We start from the raw sequence: 21,708 nt of genomic DNA, 5'->3' as shown, positions 1-21,708 counted from the left end.
CTAATCAATAGAAGACTAATCAACACTTAAAAAATTTATTTAAAATAAAAAAAATAAATAAAACTTACATAAAGATGTGGTGCAATGTGCAACAGTAACACCTTCAAAAAATATCTAATAATCAAATGTTGAATATAATAGATTATATGTAATTGTAGAGTTCTTATATAGAGTTATTGTATTTTGGGCTGGGCTAAAATATTAATGTGTATATATTATAATTTGTTGGAAAGAATTAAAGATTTTATTTCATTTTAAATCAATAGTTTTTTTTTTTGAACGAAATAAAAAATTTCTATTTACGGAGTCATAAATATCATATAACCTACTTTAATGAGTCACAGCAGCATACAACATCAACATCTTAACAATCACTCTCATTCAGTAAATACTCTCATTTAATAATATTTTTTATTTAATAATTTAACATTCAGTAATTAATTAATAATAAATTAAAATTACTTTTTATTATTGTTATTGTTTTATTTCAGAAAAATTCATATACTAATTTTTATTTGTGGATTTTGAGTTTCAAGTTGAAGAATTTAGAATATGAATAATATATATCGGCACCATGTCATGATTGCTTAAAACTTGTGCCATCTTCTTTGTGAACCACTCCTATTTCAACAAATCTGTGGTCATCTCATCCTTTAATTGTTATTTTTTAAACCAGGAATCATACGCAGTAAATTTAAGATAATTTTATCCCCCATTCATATGCCTTTTCTATAATTTAAAATTCGAGACTTTGATTTTTATTGCCTCCAAAAAAAATATTGCAACACAAAACAAATAAAAAAAATACAAAATTTAGACAAAATAAAAAAATTATGTGAAAAGGCGTATTAAAAATAGGATCAATTGTGTGATAAAATTAATTATATATGGGTCGCATGCAATTTGGGATTAGGGTTTTAAATTATATATATTAATAAATTAGCTCATAAATAAAAAAAATATTGTACAAAATTTAAATTATTTTTGTATTAATTTTTATATAAAATACCCATATCATTATAATAATTATTCAGAAGTTGAATATAATTAAAACATTATAAATTTAATTTACTACGTATTTATCTAAATCGAATTGAATTATATAGATATGCAAATTCGATTTATTTAATTTAATTTATTTTTGTATGTGGTATGATTTGATTGAAAGAGCAATAATTTATAGTGCTTCGTAGATTCTTCTATAATTTTATCTAGCATCAATAAAATTCCACTATCACTGGTTTAAGAAAAAAAACTAAAATCTAAAAACGATGGTTAAAAATAAATAAAGAGAATAGAAATAGCAGACATAATTATTGACTCATATTCCATTAGTAAAAAAATCTCTATTCTAAAGTATTCCATCAATTTTAATAAAAAATAAATAACGTCTAAAATAATATATATATATATATATATATATATATAATAAATAACGTCTAAAATAATATATATATATATATATATATATATATATTATATGCTAATAATACCCATAATTATTAACTTATATATTAGAGTCATGTTCAACTTGTATCAAAATAAGAAAAAAGTACTTCTAGTGTCATTAGCATGTCCAAAAAAACATAGATAATTAAATAAATCAAAACAACAATTGTTCAATTTAAAATGTCTTAAAATTTGAATAATATATGTTCTCTCAATAGATAATAGTTATAGCCAAAACTCCACCAAACCTTCAAAACATGTTCCTTTATCTCCATTACATGAAAAATCTCATATTTCACAGTAGTTACTTTTTCACGAATGAAGTTCCAGACATGTTAAACTCATCTAACAGGCACTTCAAACAAAACAAAATAAAAATGTATAATTAAGATTTTAACCAAAAAATGAAATCTGAAATATAGAAGAGGCCATATAAGTGAAGACTAAATGAATATCCTGACAACAGGTCTCTTAGTAACAGGCGAATTTTCCACATTTGGATCAGGTGACTCATCATAAACAGAACATCCATCTTCACCTGGAGGCTACATAGAAAAACAATGAAAAAATAAATAAATAACACCTCATATTTGGCAAATTAAGCCTTAATATACATAGTCTAAAATCAACAAAAAATAAAGAAAAAAATCATACTTGAACAGGGTTAATAGGACTAGCAGGGAGTACACCAAATTTTACTAGGCCTTGAGCGTCCCTCCACCTCGGTAAACTAGTAAAATCAGAACGTATCACTGATACATTATAAGAATCACACCATCCAATAGTTTCTACTTCGACCTTGAATAAAAAACTCCTTATCAAGAAAAAACTCATTAAAACCACTAGGAGCTTTGCTTGCTTCCCCTTTTTTCTACACCAAAAATTTTACATTTTTATCGTGTTAAATAAACAAACATCTTTGATTGACAATCATAACATGATCAACGAAATTGGTTTCACATACATTCAACTCTTTCACCATTTCAATACAGGTTCGTCCGAATAGAGCTGCGACCTCCTTATCAAACACAACAAAATTCGTTGTAGCAGTACCATAAAAAACCAATAAATTTAACTTATACATGTTTTTTTTATTCAAAAACATTAATTAACACTTGGCCTGTCACCCTTTAGTTACAACAAAATCATAAAAATTATATTTAACATAATTTAGATGCTCAAACATAATTTTTTTAAATATATCAGTTTTCTAAATTTTAGCCTAGCAGAGGAGATTTTGGTATAAATTTGTTGTAGGTATATGAATTTTTTCTGTGCACTCTATCTTTGTTTGCCATTTTTTGTGGCTAGACCATATTTCCATCAACCAAAGCAGTTTTTGTTTTTAATAACTATTGGTATTAAGCCACATATTGCTAAATCATTTAAAAATCAACACAATCAATAGTTAACTATATTGCTTTTTTATGAAAAGATTGCACAAATAAGTCTAATTAGAGTCATACCTGTCAATCACATTATTCACGTCCCTATTACAGCCATCGCAGAAGCATTCATTCGCATTAGCTTCTGTCTTCACGCTGAAAACACATGATTTATACCACCAACTTGGAACGGGTTCAACATCAAGAATAGTGGCTAGAACAACATAGAATCCAACCTACATAGAAACAGTTTGAAAGTTAAAAAAAACAATGAAACAAACAAAAAAAATAGTTTTCTATAAAGCACTCACATCTGCAGCTGCACGTAATTCCTTTATTGTCTTCCTCCCAGTAGAATATAAAACTTCATCTTCATCAAGATATGCCGGTTTGCCAGAAATTACAGACAGGTACTTCGAGATCTCTCTATAGTACACCCTACTTATCAATCACGACGCCACAAAAATACAGTCAATATGCACAACCATAAATAAGTCACAATATTGATACAATACCTTTTTCGAAGCATCAAAGCCTCAGGAACATCTAGATTTATCAAGAGTCTAGTACTATACATAATGTTCTGCACAATATTAGTACCTATATACAACAATCATTGTATGAGTTGTACAATTATACATGACAGAAGAATTATCGAATGAAAAATAACCAAAAGTGTCCTTAGATTTAAAAAAACAACTATAATCTAATGTGAACCTAATTAATTAGTAAAACTTTTTATTTTAGCAATGATCTATAAAAAAATATTTAATGCAAATATAAAATAATAAAAAATATTATATAACAACAAAAATACAGTTTAAAATTATATATTGATTGATTAATTCTTGAGTAATTCAACATAGGATTTACAATCAAAAGAAATAAAAAACTGGTTATACCTCGTTTATCCAATTTTATATACTAATAGTTTGTATCACTTCAACCAATTAAATTTTAGAAATAAAAAAAAAAAGAGTATTTCCAATTGACATTTAAAAAAATCTTTACTTATCTCAACTGTTTTTACTATATGAAAATATTAATGGTATAACCTTCCTTCTATTGACAACCTTTCTTGAGCCACCTAATATCTAACCAAAAACTCGTGAGTCACTACTTGTTCTCCAATCAATATACTATAGTTTTAAAATTTTTTTCTACTCAATTCTAATATTTATTAAATTTTATAAATATTTTTGTATTACATTTTTATTTTGATAACAAATTTTCAGTCATAAATTGAATACAGAATAATTTAAAAATTATTTTAAGAAAAACATTGATTATAAAAATTATTTTTATATTAAACACACAAAAAAAACCCTTATTATATATAATTCACAAAAAGTATGTTATAAAAAAGTGAATTAGTCCTTTCGTTAATGTTTCTTAATATATATATATATATATTAATAGTAAATAAACAAATATTTATTTAATATTAAACATTCTCATATAATTTAATTCGCACTGAAACTATATAACATGATTTTAATAATACTAGCGTTTGGCCCGTGCAAATGCACGGAACACAAAAAACTTTTTTTACCACATAAATTTATTTGGTCTCGAAAAATTTTTAATTTTCTATCATATGAAAGATTTTGTAGAAAGATATTCAAGAACAAGTTTTTATCATCTGTTCATACGAAAATTCGACAATAACATAAGTTTAAATATTTACTTTTTAATAGTATCACCAAAAAAAAAAATTAAGTCATCACACGGATAATATTCAGTTAATATACTACAAAATATTAATCCACTGAAAAAAGTCAACAACAAAAACAATTATATCCTCCACAACAAAATATGTAGCTAGTTGGTATGGTAGAAGTTAAATCTAAACACAAAAAACAAAAAAGCCAAATTACAATGCATGCTAATAAACAAAGTGTGATTTTCCCCATCTACAAACTTTTCACCATAAGTCCTGGTTGAGGGATGCAATCTTCTCGAAATAAAGAAGAACATAATTTCCAATTTAGCTTTAAGAATACAAATATACTTATTATTGAACAACAATAAAGGAAGTTGCAGTTGAACTCTTAATAAGTAATAACATCATCAAAGTACTTCCTTTTGTTTTTTATGGTAACATTCAAATCTCACCACGCAACAGAAGCACCAACGATCTTATGAAGAAGAACTGCAGCTTCCAATATATATGAACCATATGGAGATACCAAGGAGCCATAATTGAGCTTGAAAGCGAAAATGAAGCTGAGGTTGCAACATTGATAGTCTCCTCCTTCTTCAACTTTAAATGAGATTGGTTGTCAAAGAGAATTCGATTTTTTGAGGTAGAACTTGATGACACCTACTTGCTGGGCTACTTGCAGATGATGAGGAAGACCGATATAAATCGAATTGAAACTATATTTCTTCTATGAATCAAAATCTAAATACCATAGAAATGCAACACAACCCTGTTGTTACATACATTTCTTGTATATAATCAAAATCCAGTGGTCAATGGAAAATTTAATTTCATCAACCACCTATCATGCAAGTCAGACATTTCAGTTAAAAGCTTAATATACAAAAAGTGATCAAATTTATGACCAAGTTGGAAATCTAAAAAAAAATCAACAAGAAAAACTTTGTAGAATACATAATTGGAAAATACAAAGTACAAATAACTAAAGTGGTTGATTGTCTTCACTCTTTTCTTCATCAAGTAAAAAGAATATAGTTTAAAGTGAGCAAAGAAAGTAAAGTGGGGGTCTTCAAACAAATACAAATATTAAAAAAAATTAACAGAAAAGAAGAATTGGCGGTGTGAGAGATAAATTATTCCTAAAAATAGAAAGTTGTTGAATAAATTATAAAATAATACCAACATGGATATGCATGTATTTAGCAACAATAAAATAAGAAAAAATATCTCGATTCCAAATCTTACTTATCAGGACATGGTACAAGAAATGAAGATAGAATTCATATCATCTGTATGATATATTTGAGTTAAACTCTTTGGTGAAAGAGGTGACTAATGAGGGAACTATGCTTTGAATTTTTTTATGGGTTTTAATTTCAAGAGAGTGGAACTCCAGACACAATTTATTCTGCAAAATATCATCTATAGTCAAAGTATTAGCATATGACATAAATAACACTGACAAGTAATTTTTTGTTTTCTAGTGAATAAAATACAAAATAAAATTCCACAATCATGTAAAAAAAATGTAATCTAGTAAAAATACATGAGACAAATTTAGGATTGAAATTTTGATTTTTTTCTTTTATAATTTATGAACACTCATGACAATTCCAGAACTTTAGGGAGTAAGCATAGTAACAACACATACATCCTCCCCAAACCAACAGAACCCGAAAATACCAAAAGCGACATAAACAATAAATAACTAAGCAAACATATCAAACACTTTATCAAACTAACCACAATAATCAACTAAAGAAAAACTCAAACACTATATCAAACTAATATTAAATTCCTAATTAATCTTCTTGGCTGCCACTGGCTTCTGTCTTTCTTATGCCTACATCATAATAAAACAATATATAGGGGACAACCTATAATCTGTTGCTTAGTCATCACAAATAATGCGTAAATCTTTCATAAAAAAATTAATTGATGCCTTAAATCAGTAAATTGAAACATCACCAACAAGATTCAGTCACATATCCTGACACAAAGCCTTAAGGCATGATAATTCAGTCGCATATTCTTAGACCATCATCTTTTAGTTTATCACGTCTACCAAGTACCAACTACCAAGTGCTCACTCACAACATATTCCAAAATGTCATACTCTAGTTGTTGAAGGAGGGAGAGGGAAAAAAAATAAGTAAATTAATTTCCAAGTTAAAAACCATCTGCGAATAAGAAAACAACTTCCCATGCACCGACATAGAGAATGCACAAAAGAAATATAAAATGGAGAAGCACCCCCATCCATAAAGGAAAAATATAATAACATTTTCATGAACTATCTCAAGTTATTGGGTAGAGGCACACAAATGATTTTATACCTTTATATGAGGGTAATTTACATTGATAAAAATAAATAGAGTTTAAAATTACACAAATGTCCTAAATCAAAACTGGTCACATGCCCTGTCCTGAACACCTCTATATAAATCGAATCAAATTGACTCGATTTATGCTATTTACATGTAAATCGTATATAGAGGTGTTCAGGACAGGACGTGTAAACAGTTTTAGTTTAGAACATCTACGCAAATTTTGAACTTCATTTATTTTATCAACGTGAATTTTCCAAACCACCAACCAAAAGCCTCATATGGGTTTGAAGCATTTACAATGTGTGCCAAAATTTTACTTTTATTTAGAAAAATGAAAGACTGCAATAATCAAATTCTAAACCTCTTACTCACAGAAGAAGCTCTCATGCCAATCATGAACTATCTATCCCAAAAATTTTGGGTGTTGAATAAAGATAAATGAATAGACAAAATAATTTTACATCTTGACATCATAATCAGAACAAATGAAGCAGATACTAATCAGACCACCTGATGTCACTGATAGATGGATCCAATGAACATGGGAATAAAGTGAAAGAAATAAAGAATTTGTACAGACCTGAATCAAATACTTAAATGGATCTACTACAGGAGTAATCATGTCTCTGTACGCCTCAATCTGCATTCACACACAGAAAAATCAGTGATAGAATGTACATCATTGACGATATCATGCAATGCTCAAGTTTCAACAGTATAGTTCAACTAAATCAGCACTTTGATGAACAATTGTTCATAGGACAGTCATAGGGTTAGCATGAGCTAATTTTGCAACCATTCAACCTAGCTGTTATGACATATTTAATACAGGCCAGATATTTCAGAAATTGGGAGAGGAGAGAAAAAAGTTCTAAAATTCCTAATTCAGTCTAAAATAGTTCACTAATATAAATAAGCATCTAAAAATTTTTACTTTAAGATGCAGGACATTCAAAGGTCCTAACTCTTCAAAGATAATTGTTTCCTTTTTGTAACTCAAGATCAAGATTTCTTTCTTTTCTCCCAAAATCTATTCATCAAACTCTATTATTTCACTTTACTATGTATTTATGAAGAGAAAAAAAGAGTAGAAGTAAAAATAAAAAAAATAAAACAAAATAAAATTTATTTTACATGACAAATGAAGCGTCAGCATCATTCCTTTTTTTTTTCCTGCATAATAAAAGCACTATGTATGTCTCAAAAAGTTGTCACAAGATAACCTCTTCATGAAACTAAAGAAACATGATGGTCATATACACAAAACAAAGGGAATAGTAGACATGGAAGAATGGCGTTGAAAACACCTAAAGATGTCTTGATTCTAGAAGATGTACAAAGCAAAGCTTCCAAGTCTACTTCAAGTAGCACTAAATTTTATATAAACAACTTTATATACTATTTAGGTAATGATACTTTGAAAATAGTATGAATTCAAAGACACTTAATAAAACAAGAAATGGTCATTATAAATATTGGAATTTGGCATACCTGGACTACTTTTATCATCTCAGAATCAACATTAATGTGATGTTCATTGACAACATAATCTACCATATTGACTGACATTTGTTCCCGTCACCTGGAAGTACAAAATATATAACATATTGAGTGAATAATGAATTAATGATTGTGAAATAAAATAAAGAAAATCAGATGAAATACAAATAAGTTTTTTAAGGATTTCGAAAACATAAAAATAAAGATCTCTAAATTAGTCTATTGTATTCTAGAACATACAAACATGAGAAAAATAAGAGTTCCAGTGAGAACCTTTGGTAACTTGGAAGAAATTCACTTTCGAATAAGTGACTGAAAGCCCCATGGCCAACATCGTACAGAAGTCCTATAAAAAAATAACAAGATCATTTAAAAATAAATATTGAATAAGAAATCATAAGCAATAAGCACCCAACCACTCCATAATAAATAATAAGGTGGTTAATTATTGTTCCCTTATAGGAGTAAATCAATGAAAAATTAAATTGATTCTTGAAATGTTTTAAGCATTTCAATGGATTAACCAGCAAGCCACTACACGCCAAGGGAATGCTCAAATCTGGAATGGACAACACTTGGATAAACCATATTCACCAAATTTGAAATATAAACCAAATTGATCTATTTAAAAATTGATTACCCTTCTTGGGTTGTTGGAGAAGTTCAGAACATTCTATAACTCCATTGAACATTTTTTACTGTCACAACTAATTGTACTCAAGTGTATTGAAAAACATGCATCTTCATGCAATGATTACTTCCATTCCAGTATCATAAAAAGGAATCAAAAAATAAATAAAAAATAAAAAACAAAAAGAGAAAAAGAGAAAAAAATTTTACAATAAAAAAATTGAGCACAATTGAATACAGATTACACACACTTCACAGATGAAAACTACTTTAGCTTACTAAATTTACCATGTGACTCTAAAGCAATTAAAGGAGTATAGTAGATGACCAAGTTGATGCACTAAACACGGAGATGATATACTTTGATAAAAATATAAGTTCAGTACAAAATTAGACATAAATAATTAACTTGCTTTCATAAGATCCCCCTCTCCCATCGTATCACGTTAATTTGTATATAGTTTCATTAACACAAATAAAATTAAAACAAAAAATATAAAAACAGAAAATAATATCAGCAACAAATGACTTTTTTGAAAAAAAGAAAGAAAGAAGAAAGATTGAAAACAACAATACTGATGTGATACCTATTTATACAAACTAAAACGATTTGAACAAGTACAACAACACAGTCACAATCTAAGACCAACCCATTTTAAGCAAGGAACCAAGTACATAAGTATACAAAAAACACAAACCAATTATTGAACATTATAAACATTTTCTAAAAGCTTCACCCCTCACTCACTACTGATTTTTAACAATAGCCAATACCACTAAAAAGTACCACCACTTTTTAATTAGATGCCTCTGAAATCCAAACATCCATCAAGCAATCATCAGCGTTAAATATCATAGAGAATGTAACTAATTACATTATCTTTTCTCTAATAATGCTCTATTCCTCCAACTAAAGTCCAAGAAACCAACTTAAAAAACTACTATACAACACATTTTAGAAATTCTCAAAACTTATGAATTCTGACCTAGATATGAAGGAAAAGGCAATAAAATTCAATTAGAACATGAGAAATATCTGACAAAGCATTTAAGAAAAATCATAAATGACATAACATGAAATTTCAAGTGACATGAAAATTTTGACAATTTAATGTGAAGAACAGTCAATGGAAAGGTAAATTACACTTCAATGAAATCCAAAATTCAGTGAAGAAAACTAATCTAAACCTCAAGGTAAGAAATAAAATTGAGTTAATTGAACTACCCTCAACTGTGGGTTCCATTCCATTCAGTAGGTTTATGAAAGTGAAACTATCAGAGCTCATTAATGAGCTAAATCATTACTTTCCAACATAACAATAGCAAAAGCCCACATGTTTGTCAAGCTTCTAACACATTAACCACCCATCATAAAAAAAATCTGTCTTTCACTTCATCTAACATAAATTGCTACTTTCACAATCAAGTAAATCTAATTTTGAGTAGTACTTTTAACTTTTAGGCTTTACCCACCAACATTTGTTTCTTTTCTTTTGGTTTCTTCCTATTCAAATTTAGCATATAAAAAAGGTAATTTGATTATTCAATTTAAATTGAAAACAAAAAAACTAAAGCATATTCATGTGTAAGAAAAGAATCCTAACTGTGGATGGGGAAATTACAAGAATGTGGAATTTCACAAAAACATAAAATGACATTGATGGTTATCCTGAAAACCCAAAAAAGAGATGCACGATGGGTTAATTTGGTCTCATCCCAACAACTGGTTTGCTACAAATGAAAACAGCTTGGGTAGGGAAGAAAAAAAAGAAGCCATAACCCACGCAAATTGCATAAACCCCCACTTGAGAAGTCTATAGGAGAATAAAACCAAAAGTAAATAGATAAATATTTTAGATAAAAACTAAAAGAAAAAGAGCAACACCTGTGATAGAGGGAGATTGTGAAAGTTGATTCACGGAGAAAATTCATTGCGAGAATCAATGAGAATTGGCAGTATAGTCTAGTCCTACGCGGTAGCTGTGGCGGCAATAGCGGCGAGGGAGGACAGCAGGGGGGGTAGTGACAGTGGCCTCACCTTTTGCAAAAGCAGGGCCATTGAAAAAGGTTGACGATCTGTTCGATTTTGGCGGAGTAGTGTTTCCACTGCCATACAGAAGAAGAAGCGCTTCTTCTCTCTCTTCTCCTCCCCCTCGACTGATAAAAATAGCACATAGTTCTACTATGAAATGAAGATATGGGAGAGTGAGAGTGAGAGAAGCACGGGAAACAAGGAGATGTAAGGAAAAATAAAGAAGCATTGGGCTCAATCCATTTCCAACAATACATAAAGATCAAAAGGTAAATAAGAGGAAAGAAGAGAAAAAGGAATAAAAGAAGAGAAAAAATAACCAAGAGAAAGAAGGAAGAGTGTCTTATAAGTTATCACCTAATTATTTTGACCGAAAAGACACTTCAAAACTTTTATTTCTTTTATTTTTAAAAATTTCAAAAAAACGAGAAAATGACAAATCAGCAAAGAACTCACGAGCTTTCTATGTATAATAGATAGATAGATAGATTTCAAACGGTAAACTATAAGTAACAATTATTCAATTATAGCTTACCAAAATAAATAATAATTCTACTACATAAATTTATATATAAATTGAAACTTTTGAAAAAGTATACCTAAGTAATTGGAATATATACAACGTACAATGAAAAAAATACCAATTAAAATAATAATAACTTAATAGTGTCTGAGCAAATAATTGTTAATAATGATTAATTCTAAAAAAAATTAAACAATCCACCACATTGAACATAAAAATGAACAAAACATAAAAAAATGTGTCTCTCCTTCATAACATACAAAGATGTGAGTTTCAATATTCACAATATTTTGCAGCTAGAAAATAAATCTATTCTAATAAAAATATGACAATAAAATGACACAATTAAATTATAACCCCGGTAACTAATTAATTTATTACATATTATTATTAAATGAAAACATAAATAATTAATTAAATATAATAAATATTTACATTAAAATAATCATAATAATAATAATATTAATCGTAATACATTTAAAGTTATAAATATTTAAATTTTATATTAATTGATCTATTTATATTTATACGTTATACATAAAATTCTTATTACTATTAGTCTTCTATCTCATTTCAGCAATTCACACACAAACTATTAATTTTTTTATCATTAAAAAAGAGTGTTAACTCCTTTAGCATCTCAATAATTAGTAGAAATAGTTATAATAAGATATAATCATTTGATAATAATCATTTTTTCACATCCTCCAGCATTTTTTACCCTTCCAAATTGAAAAATAACTATTGACAGTTGTTGATCGTCCGATGCTACAAAACCCTTGATCTGATCCACCATCTCTCCAAGAACAATAATATTAAGCTTTAAATTGTATAGAAAATGCAAATTATTTAGAAAATAAAAAATTACTTATATAAACATGTTAAGTGATGAGTAAGGGTTGTTGGAAAAAACGCACCCGTCATTCTCAATATGAATGACCATCATATTAATAAGTTTGTCATTGTTCACATATTCCCTCTCACCCTCTACACCGGTCATAACTCCAGCAACGTCTTAAATAAGTATCAAACAGAAAATTGTGCCCAAATTACACGTTTTAGTGATATTTTGTCATAATTACAAAAGAAAAATCAACTTGTGTACTTGTCATAAATTATACATTTACCAACCAAAAAAGGATGATGAAGAGAGTATCCCATAATTTTTCTAAAAGGAACCAACTTAATACCATATAACGGTATTGCGTCACAGAAAAAAGGTAAGACAGTTGTTCTTTCTTGAAAAAACAACCGAAATTGATGCAATATTGTGCGATACAACCCACAGTTATTGCTAACTCTAAAGTATGTAAAAACATACACAGTTCCTTCCGATATCAATGATTCGAACACAGATATCAGATCCTCACCTATAGAAGCATGCATAGTTGTTCTCTATTTTTTTATAAAGAAAAAAATTTTATTATTCACTTTCTACACCCAGTACCAATAAGGTCCAACTAAATAAACAAACAAAATTTATATAAAAAATTTCTTTCAATATTTATAACCGAATAAATTAAAAATATAATTTAAATCTAAAATATTAAGTATTAAACATTAATAACGGATTTATATTCAACTAAAGAAGAATATACAAATAATGAATTCAAATGTTTAATACTTTAATATATACCATCGTTATATTTTAAACATATATTTAACTATATATTGAGATAATAATTAGAATATTTAATTTTAACTATATATCTAATTAAAATATTCTAAAAATTTTGCTAAAAGTCCCCAAATCTCCCTCTTTATTGGCCAAATATCCCTCTCTCCCTTCTCAATTTAAATGATTCTCTTTTCCATTATAATTCCTCATGTCTGACAGTCAAACTTTTTGAATTTTTTTTTTTGGTGTACATTTTTTATAAAAAAAAGAGTTAGTTTTATATTTTAGATTTTGTTATATATATATATATATATATATATATGTACGTGCTAGTTCTCCTAGCATACTTATTGAAAGACTTAGTATTTAGATTGAATTCTTTTTCTTTAAATTGACTCTTAATAAAAATATATATTGAATTACCTAAAAAATTCATGAAATAAAATACAATAAAATAGAAGGCAAAGATTAGTTTTTCTGATATATATAAGTCGCAACCAAGACAGGGATCTCATTGTGACATGACTTCATCAGATTGAAGATAAATTTGTTTAATATATATTAAAAATAAAAATATAAAAGACTGTTAATAAATAATTAGGACCTAAAAATCGAAGTTCATGAAAAAATAAAAAATAAATAGGTTAGTACTCCTTACCAACGATACTTTTAAGGGTACTAATTCTTTAGTTGCTATATATATGAAATCTATCTTTAGATGTGTTAAAATAAAACGTATAATAATAGAAAACAAAGTCAATAACAAATTGAAGAAAAATTTTACTAAATAATACAATTTTTTTAGTCCTATACCTATAACAAAAAATGACGCATCATCTAATTCAAATGGCATACATTAAATATAGGCATATTATGTAATACAATCAGATTGATAAATTATTTTGCCTAAAAAAAATTATATTTCCTTAGTGAAAATTTTTAATACAGAATTTAAATAAAAATAAGACACATTAATTTTTAAAGTATTATTTAATTATTATAGGACATTATAAGGATGATACATAAAATTATATAATTTTTTTTTATTAAACAAAATTTAAATGAAACAATATTTAACTGAGTTAAAATTTAAATCTCTTTTTGATTGCAAAATCTTCTTTTATAAAAAATTTTTACGTTTTTTTGCAGGAAAATATACAATTAAATTTTATTCTTGTTCAGTTTTTAATTAAATGATCCCAAGAAAAGCATAAAACTGTTGAGATTGAAATTGTAATAATTATGAGAGTGAGGATCATACAAATGTGAGACTATGTGTATGAAAACAGAGAAACAATTGTGTAAATGAATAAATTAGAAATACCTACTCATCCATTAATACCATTTCAATGGAGCTATTAGATTTGGGATCTTTGAATTTTGGTAAAGATCAAAGTCTGATTACTCTTACATGAATCTTCCCGTTCTTTTTTGGCGATGCAATCATCTCTAACAAATCATATTGTCTATCCATTTTTTCTCTAGAGAAAAAAATAAGAGTAAACGTAAATTCTAGCAAGTATGTATGGTAACAGTATAAAACCATACTTCTTAGGCTTTTATAGCAACTAAGAAGAGGTATATTTTTTGGGTAAATCATTTTAAAATTAGACTGCATTCAAAATCACATTTATTCCTTAATCCAAAAGAAGAAAAAATCTGTCTTGATAATTTAAAAAATAAAAAAGATTTGAATTGAAAATACTGCTCTTATTCTATATCATAAATACCGTCAATTCAAAATATACTGAGTAAAAAAAGATATGAAAATAAGAGCTGAATCCATGTCTTCCCGTGATTAAAAAAAATATATACGTGTATAATAATACCCATAATATATGTATCAGAAGAATTCATAATTTTATTGTTGTTTTCTAAACCAGGCATCATACGTAGCAAATTTAAGATAATTTTATCCTAATCATATGTCTTTTTTATGAGCTTAAATTATTAAAAAAAATAATTTTATAACATAGTATCATATTTTCTATAATTTAAAATTTGAGGCATTGATTTTTATTGACTCCAAAAAAAATATTGCAACATAAGACATAAAAAATATATATAAAATTTAGACAAAATAAAAAAAATTACGTAAAAAGACGTATTAAAAATAGGATCAATTGTATGATAAAATTAATTATATATTAGTCGCATGCAATTTAGGATTAGAGTTTTAAATTACATAAATTAATGAATTAGTTTAGAGATTTACCATGATTAGAACCAAAGTTTTGAAAACAGGAAAGGACCCAACGAAGGATTCATTGGAAGCTGTTGTTAGGACCGACATGTTTGTGTGCAAGTATTTCAAGTAATTGATTTTTTTCTTTGTAATCTAAAACACAAAAAGGTTTATTTATTATTTTATTCTAAAACGATTTTTTTGGTTGAATCACAGTTAAATCGATTAGACCAATAAATTAATAAACCAATAACTAGAACGGTTCGATGACCGATTCGATTCTCAGAACCTATCGTCTGTATTGTTGAAGTACACATTGGAAACTTGAGGGATTAGTTCCCGATTTTAAAGACCCCAGCCCGCCAGGCTCCTCCCCTCTAACTACTCTCCCTTCTCACTCTCAAGGTCACCGCAGAGCCGTCGTCGCGGCAGACCCAGCCCGAGGGGAACGTGGTCATCATCGTGCGCCTGAGAGAATTGTCAGAGGCACAATAGTCGCGTCAGAGGTCAAATTGTCACCGTCTTTGTCGCGCGGAGAAGTAGAGGCAGAATCCTAAGGAGAATCGCGCAGCCTCCATCCAAATCTTCGTCGCCGGCTCCAGACTCCAGCGCGCTCTCCGTCGCAGCTTGCAGTCCGGTCTCCGGCGCCTCCAGCAAGATCTGTCTTCATCGCAGTCGTCAGCCTCTTCGCCGTCCGGTATCCAGCAAGTCCGGTAAGTCCGTAATAATTATTGTTGTAAGGTTTTTGTAGGAGCAATTTGTAATATATAGATCTGACGAAAATTGTTCTTGTTGATAAAATTGTTCTCATTGTATCTAATGGAAATTGTTATCATCGATGCAAATCGTTCCCATTGTATATATCCTTTGATTTGAAATAGATTTGAATGAAATTGTTCTCAGCCTCTCGAGATTGAGAAGCAGGGGAAGGGTGTTCACCTTCTGTTAAAAGACCTTGGATTTGACGTTTATAGTTCTAAAAACCGGACTGAATTGGTCGGTCGGACCGATTCAACCGTAAACCGACAATAATAACGGTCCGATCAAGCATGTAAAACTGTAGATTAGAAAACCGATAAAAACCGTTGAACCGGTCGAGAACTGGATAGTCAGACCGAATCGAAACCTTGCCGGTTTACACAAAACGGAAGCTCCTTCGTTTCTTTCTCCCTTCCTCCCTTTCTTTCATTCACAAAGAAATCACACAAACCCAGACAAAAAACCCTAGCACTGTAAGCCTGCACCACTGCCGCAAGGAGTGGCATACCACCGACGTCCGTCTCACTCAAAGTTCACCATCCGTCTGTCTATCTAACTTTCCTCGTGCTCCAAGTCTTCAACCCCTGTTCGCTGTCACCGATCGCGGCTACTTCCTCGAGCTCGGCGTCCATCGTCTTTGTCTGCTCAGCCGCTCTTCCGTCGCCGTTTGTTTGTCGTTCACGTTCGCATTTTCGTTCAGCTGTCGTCTTCGTTCGCGTTCTTCGCCGCTCACGTTCGCGTTCACTCGCCGTTCACCATTCGAGTTCGTCTGGAAGCCACGTTGCTCTGCTTCAAACTCTGCGACCACGTGTAATTATTAGGTAATTGTTATGATGTTTTTTTTTTTGGTGACTTAATTGTTATGATGTTTAAAAAGTGGTATTTAATTTGTTAAAAAAAATAAAAAAATAAATATTTAATTTTGTTGTCTTAAAATGAAATGAAGATGCATCAACGTGTTTCAGAAATTATTATGGGAATATTTTATCATGAACAATCAATCAATTATGACTGCACTTTCTTTGCGAGAATATTCTGTTTGAGTAAATAGAGATAGAGATGCCATAGCCCATACGCGAATTTTTTTAATTTTCAGAAATCGAATTTTGAGATATCTGTCACCCAATTTTTTTTTGTGTTTTTTTAAATTTTAAACCAAAAACCCTAGACGCATCTCTTCATTGTTCGTGTTTTCCACTCCCTCAGTCTCAGTCTCCTCTCCTCTGTTATGCAAGGTAGTGATTCTCTGTGTTTTTGCCTCTTTTTATGTGTGGGCTTTAAGCTCTTCTAATGGCAGTGCCAAAGGCTAAGAGAATTAATGCAAATAAGGTTATAATAGAATATATAGATACATGAGGTTTGATGTCCGGTTTTCGGAACCTTGAGTTATAATTAATATATCCTGCTTCTACTGTTTTATCATTATTGCTGTATTGCTTACAAATATTCTTGCTTTGCTTTGCGATGTTTTGCTTCTACAGATAGAGGACATGGGCAGGAACGTGGTGGTATCAGCACTGCAGTTTGCCTGCACCGACGATGTCGATACCAATGTTGACACTGCCGAAAGGTCGTCTTCTTACTCCTTATTCTCTTTCAATCAATTGCGTTTTGATCTGGGCTCATGAAACCCACGTTTGGAATTGAATTCATTTTCGGAAATATTGACCTTGCTATATTAGTTTATGAGTTGCCCATGTTCAAAGAATCCCTTTTAGCTCTTGAATCATCTGAATATATTTCACATTTTGAACAAATAGTATGAACATTAGAATGGAATTCCATATGCTATATGAGATGTGACAGCTTCCTTGGAGCAGTGTGTGTGCACAAGGGAGATTGACATTGCTTAACTTGCCATTTTTGCTTGTTGGGAATCCCTATGTTAACATAAGTAGTTGTCATGTCAGTTTAAAATTATTTGATGTTAATGGTTTATTTGTCCTGCTCAAATAATCTTTATATATGCAAGAATATGTACTGCTGTTGTTTGAACTTTGCCACGGAGTTTGAATCAGCATCTGATGTTTCCATATGCCATGTTCCTGAGTATCAATGTCGTTCTTATTACACTACGGGTTTGCCATTGGTTATTCCTGTTCTTGAATAAATCAAGGTGTCATTCAATATTGGAAAGAATATAGCATATATACGGCTGCAGATCTCCTGCAAATAAACATAACATAAACTAACAAACTAATTAACTAGTAACTAACTTGAAAACTGAGCTGTAATTTAATCAAATGGTTATTGATTGGAGATACAACTAAAGTTTTCTGAACTTCGAAAGTAACTGATAATGGGTTGTAAGATTAACTCAATCAATCGTTGAGCAACCTTTTCCCCGAATGAATTGGCAATCTCAATGTTAGTTCAGGAAGGATCGTCATTTTGAGTTTCCTGTCTTTTTTGACTTGCAATTTATATTTAAAAGATTACTTTAATTTTATTTGTGTTTTTGACTTCTATTCTATTTGTCGAGCTTTGTTATTCATTTCCTATTTCATATATGTGCTGATACGAGACTATGTATATATTATTCAATCACAAAAGTGGAATGTATGATATGTGATGCTTTTGTTTGCTCCAGGCTGGTTAGAGATGCTCATAAACAGGGTGCAAACATTGTTCTCATTCAGGTGTGCATAATTAATACCTGGGTTGAATGGCTTTCCCTGGCAGTGTTTTGTAATTATTTGACATGTCAATCATAGAAGATCCAATGCCACACAGTGTTATGTTAATTTCTTTAACTTTTTACTAATGCTAAGTGGGATTTGTTTCAAGGAATTCTAATTTGTTCCAGGGAATTATCCATGGAAAATATATCATTCCCATGTTTGGTTTAAGTTTTAAATTTAATTTTTAGTTTTTAACTTTCGATGTTGAAACAAATGCCCACTAAAGGTTTAGTAGAATATGTATGTGGCAAAAGGGATTTCTGTTCTTACTTTATTTTCCCTGGGTGAAATTACTGGAGTCTCTGAAAACCCTGATGGGTTGTGTGTTAAGGATCTCTTAATGATGCATGACTAATTTCAGGAACTCTTTGAAGGTTATTACTTCTGTCAAGCACAAAGAGAAGATTACATTCAAAGAGCTAAGCCATATAAGGATCATCCTACAATTCTCAGGTAAAGAAACAAAAGAAGTTTCTTCTGTAATTTGCTTTTCTATTAGTGTTTGTGTGCCAATTAGTGGAACTATATTAACAATTATTTACTGTGTCTGTGTAATTCTGTAGTGGATCTTATTTTTGTTTCAACCTTTGTAATGTAGGATGCAGGAACTTGCAAAAGAGTTAGGCGTAGTCATACCAGTTAGCTTCTTCGAGGAGGCAAACAACGCACATTATAATTCAATAGCCATAATTGATGCTGATGGGAGTGATATTGGGATTTATAGAAAATCCCATATTCCAGATGGACCAGGTATCGCGTGTTAAGTTATTTATGCACAATATAGTATGTGTACAATTGTCCTAACTCATTAAATAATCCCCATATAGGTTACCAGGAAAAGTTCTATTTTAATCCCGGTGACACTGGATTTAAGGTGGGTGCTTGGGATTGCCTGTAATAATTTTCTCTGCTTTGAATAAGCTTGGTTTTTGTGATTCCTTTTTGTGACTACCGAATATTTTGTAACATTGGTGTTTTGCATAACAGGTTTTCCAGACTAAATTTGCAAAGATTGGAGTTGGTGAGAAATTGTGATTATTGACTGTTTACATTCTGTTCATTTTACATGTACGCTTCATAGGAAGATTTCTAAGACTTATTGAAGGATTTTGAATCTCTCAAATTTTCTTTCTAAAAATGCTAATTTTTACTTTAGCTTTATACTAGCTATCTAAAACAATATTCAAAGTTACATTTTTTATTGTTCTTCCTGATACCAAATTGTGCTGAAGGAAGGAATTAGATAATAAAGTTAACAACTCTTATTTCATGTCAGCTATTTGCTGGGACCAGTGGTTTCCTGAGGCAGCACGGGCAATGGCGCTTCAAGGTGCAGAGATTTTATTTTATCCCACTGCTATTGGTTCTGAACCACAAGACCAGGGTCTTGACTCTCGTGACCACTGGAAGCGTGTAATGCAAGGACATGCTGGGGCTAATTTGGTAGGATTTTGTCCTACTTAACCACCCACATTCACATATGTTACAATTTATAGTATAATAAATTTTAATAATTATAGGGCATGCTGATGAGATGCATATTCTCCCATCTCTCATTTATGTAATATATGCATGCATTCCATGCTTGCAACTGTTTCTCTATACGACTGCTAGTCTTGAAGGTAGTTGTCGCATTGAACCTTTAAAACAAAAGAATCCAATACATGCTTTGCTGAATGTAAGAGAAAAGGAAATTTTTTTTTACCATCTTTTTTCTGCATGTGAAATTGCAATTTGCCAAGGACTACTATTTTTTTTTTACTAGATTAATTTTGACAAATGCAGGTACCTCTTGTAGCTTCAAATAGGATAGGGAAAGAGGTAATGGAGACCGAGCATGGGAATAGTGAGATTACGTTTTATGGAAACTCCTTTATAGCAGGTAATCCAGCTCTTCTCTTTTCTGCGCATAAAATATCCGACTATGAAAATGTTAGTCTTTTTAGCTGCAGGCGTAGCTTAGTACTACTTGTCATTTTTTGGTTTAATCTTCTCTTTGATATCTTTGATCAGGACCAACTGGAGAAATAGTTGCAGCTGCTGATGATAAACATGAAGCCGTTCTTGTTGCTCAATTCGATTTGGACAAGATCAAATCCCAGAGACATTGTTGGGGGGTATTTCGCGACCGGCGCCCGGAGCTATATAAGGTGCTTTTAACATTTGATGGCACCAATCCTATCGTATGATACATTAGCATTTCACTTTGTGATTGCTCAAGAATCATAATTGGGATGCTTCAAAATTCTACATGCTTCAAGAGCACAAGGGTCACTCACAAGGAAAGCAAAGGAACAGCTTACAAAATATCATCTGTCAGATCAATGTAACTTAATAAATGTGGAACTAAAAATACTCGGTGAATAAATTATTCATTTGAATAATTTTGAGCGATGTATGAACAATTGAACATCACTCCGAGCAATTTCCCTATGGAGTCTATTTTAACTGTTCCGGATTTGCTATTTATTGTAAGTGCATGTAAACGAATAAAAATAAATTTGAATCCATGCAAGAAATCAATTTTGACTTATTTATTTGAGTGAGATTTCGTATTTCATTCTTATTCTTTTTATTCTTTTTTTTTTTAACTTTAAAACTATATGTATCCAAGATTTTTTTTTCTCATACACTCTGTCATCGTTTTTTCCCTGTTAAAAAAAATTATAGAGAACTAACTTGTAGTTTGTCAATACTAACTAATTTTAGGGTTTAGTGTTTGTAATTAAGGGTATAGAATTAATAGTTTATGATTCATGATTTAGAAGTTAAGAGAAGCAAAATAATTAAAAAAAAATTGATTAATATTGACTTAAAAAACTAGTTACCTAGCATTACTCTTAATTTTTTTTAAGAAATGTAACTTGAATTATCGTCATAAAATTTGTGTTTATTGCCAAATTATTTCTTGTTTTTCATCACAAAATTGCTGTATTTATCGTCAATAATTACC

General features: G+C 29.9%; 1 protein-coding gene and 1 long non-coding RNA gene across 4 annotated transcripts; one reads left to right on the top strand and one right to left on the bottom strand.

The window, feature by feature from the left end:
• Positions 1-4,580: 4,580 nt before the first annotated feature.
• Positions 4,581-11,265, bottom strand: LOC130960378 (uncharacterized). Of its 2 annotated transcripts, XR_009079079.1 has the most exons (5): positions 10,843-11,265; positions 8,601-8,673; positions 8,319-8,409; positions 7,962-8,000; positions 4,581-7,467 (listed from the first exon to the last, which is right to left on the bottom strand). It is a non-coding gene; the product is annotated as an uncharacterized LOC130960378 (long non-coding RNA). The 2 variants fall into 2 exon arrangements; XR_009079078.1 differs by lacking the exon at positions 7,962-8,000 and having other exon boundaries at positions 10,843-11,263.
• Positions 11,266-15,625: 4,360 nt separating this feature from the next.
• Positions 15,626-21,288, top strand: LOC130961296 (N-carbamoylputrescine amidase). 2 transcript variants are annotated; one of them, XM_057887074.1, is made up of 11 exons: positions 15,627-16,028; positions 16,219-16,895; positions 17,556-17,644; positions 18,665-18,713; positions 19,117-19,208; positions 19,354-19,505; positions 19,583-19,629; positions 19,743-19,776; positions 20,032-20,198; positions 20,541-20,637; positions 20,769-21,288. In XM_057887074.1, exons 3-11 carry the CDS (start codon positions 17,565-17,567, stop codon positions 20,942-20,944), a joined length of 894 nt encoding a protein of 297 aa, XP_057743057.1. In that variant the 5' UTR covers positions 15,627-16,028; positions 16,219-16,895; positions 17,556-17,564; the 3' UTR covers positions 20,945-21,288. The 2 variants fall into 2 exon arrangements, with proteins under 2 accessions (XP_057743058.1, XP_057743057.1); XM_057887075.1 differs by lacking the exon at positions 16,219-16,895 and having other exon boundaries at positions 15,626-16,028.
• The last annotated feature ends 420 nt before the right edge of the window (positions 21,289-21,708 follow it).

The sequence above is a fragment of the Arachis stenosperma genome, chromosome 2, assembly GCF_014773155.1.
Source record: "Arachis stenosperma cultivar V10309 chromosome 2, arast.V10309.gnm1.PFL2, whole genome shotgun sequence".
Taxonomy (NCBI): Eukaryota; Viridiplantae; Streptophyta; class Magnoliopsida; order Fabales; family Fabaceae; genus Arachis; species Arachis stenosperma.
Note: the sequence above shows the minus strand (reverse complement) of the source record. Positions and strands in the feature narration are given on the sequence as shown.

What these genes read in the sequence shown, in the direction of transcription:
- LOC130961296 (XM_057887075.1), top strand. Translation starts at nt 17,565, where the DNA reads ATGGGCAGGAACGTGGTGGTATCAGCACTGCAGTTTGCCTGCACCGAC. An exon ending in CCGGTGACACTGGATTTAAG is followed by an intron (nt 19,630 to 19,742) that starts GTGGGTGCTTGG and finishes TTTGCATAACAG; the next exon opens with GTTTTCCAGACTAAATTTGC. An exon ending in ATTTGCAAAGATTGGAGTTG is followed by an intron (nt 19,777 to 20,031) that starts GTGAGAAATTGT and finishes ATTTCATGTCAG; the next exon opens with CTATTTGCTGGGACCAGTGG.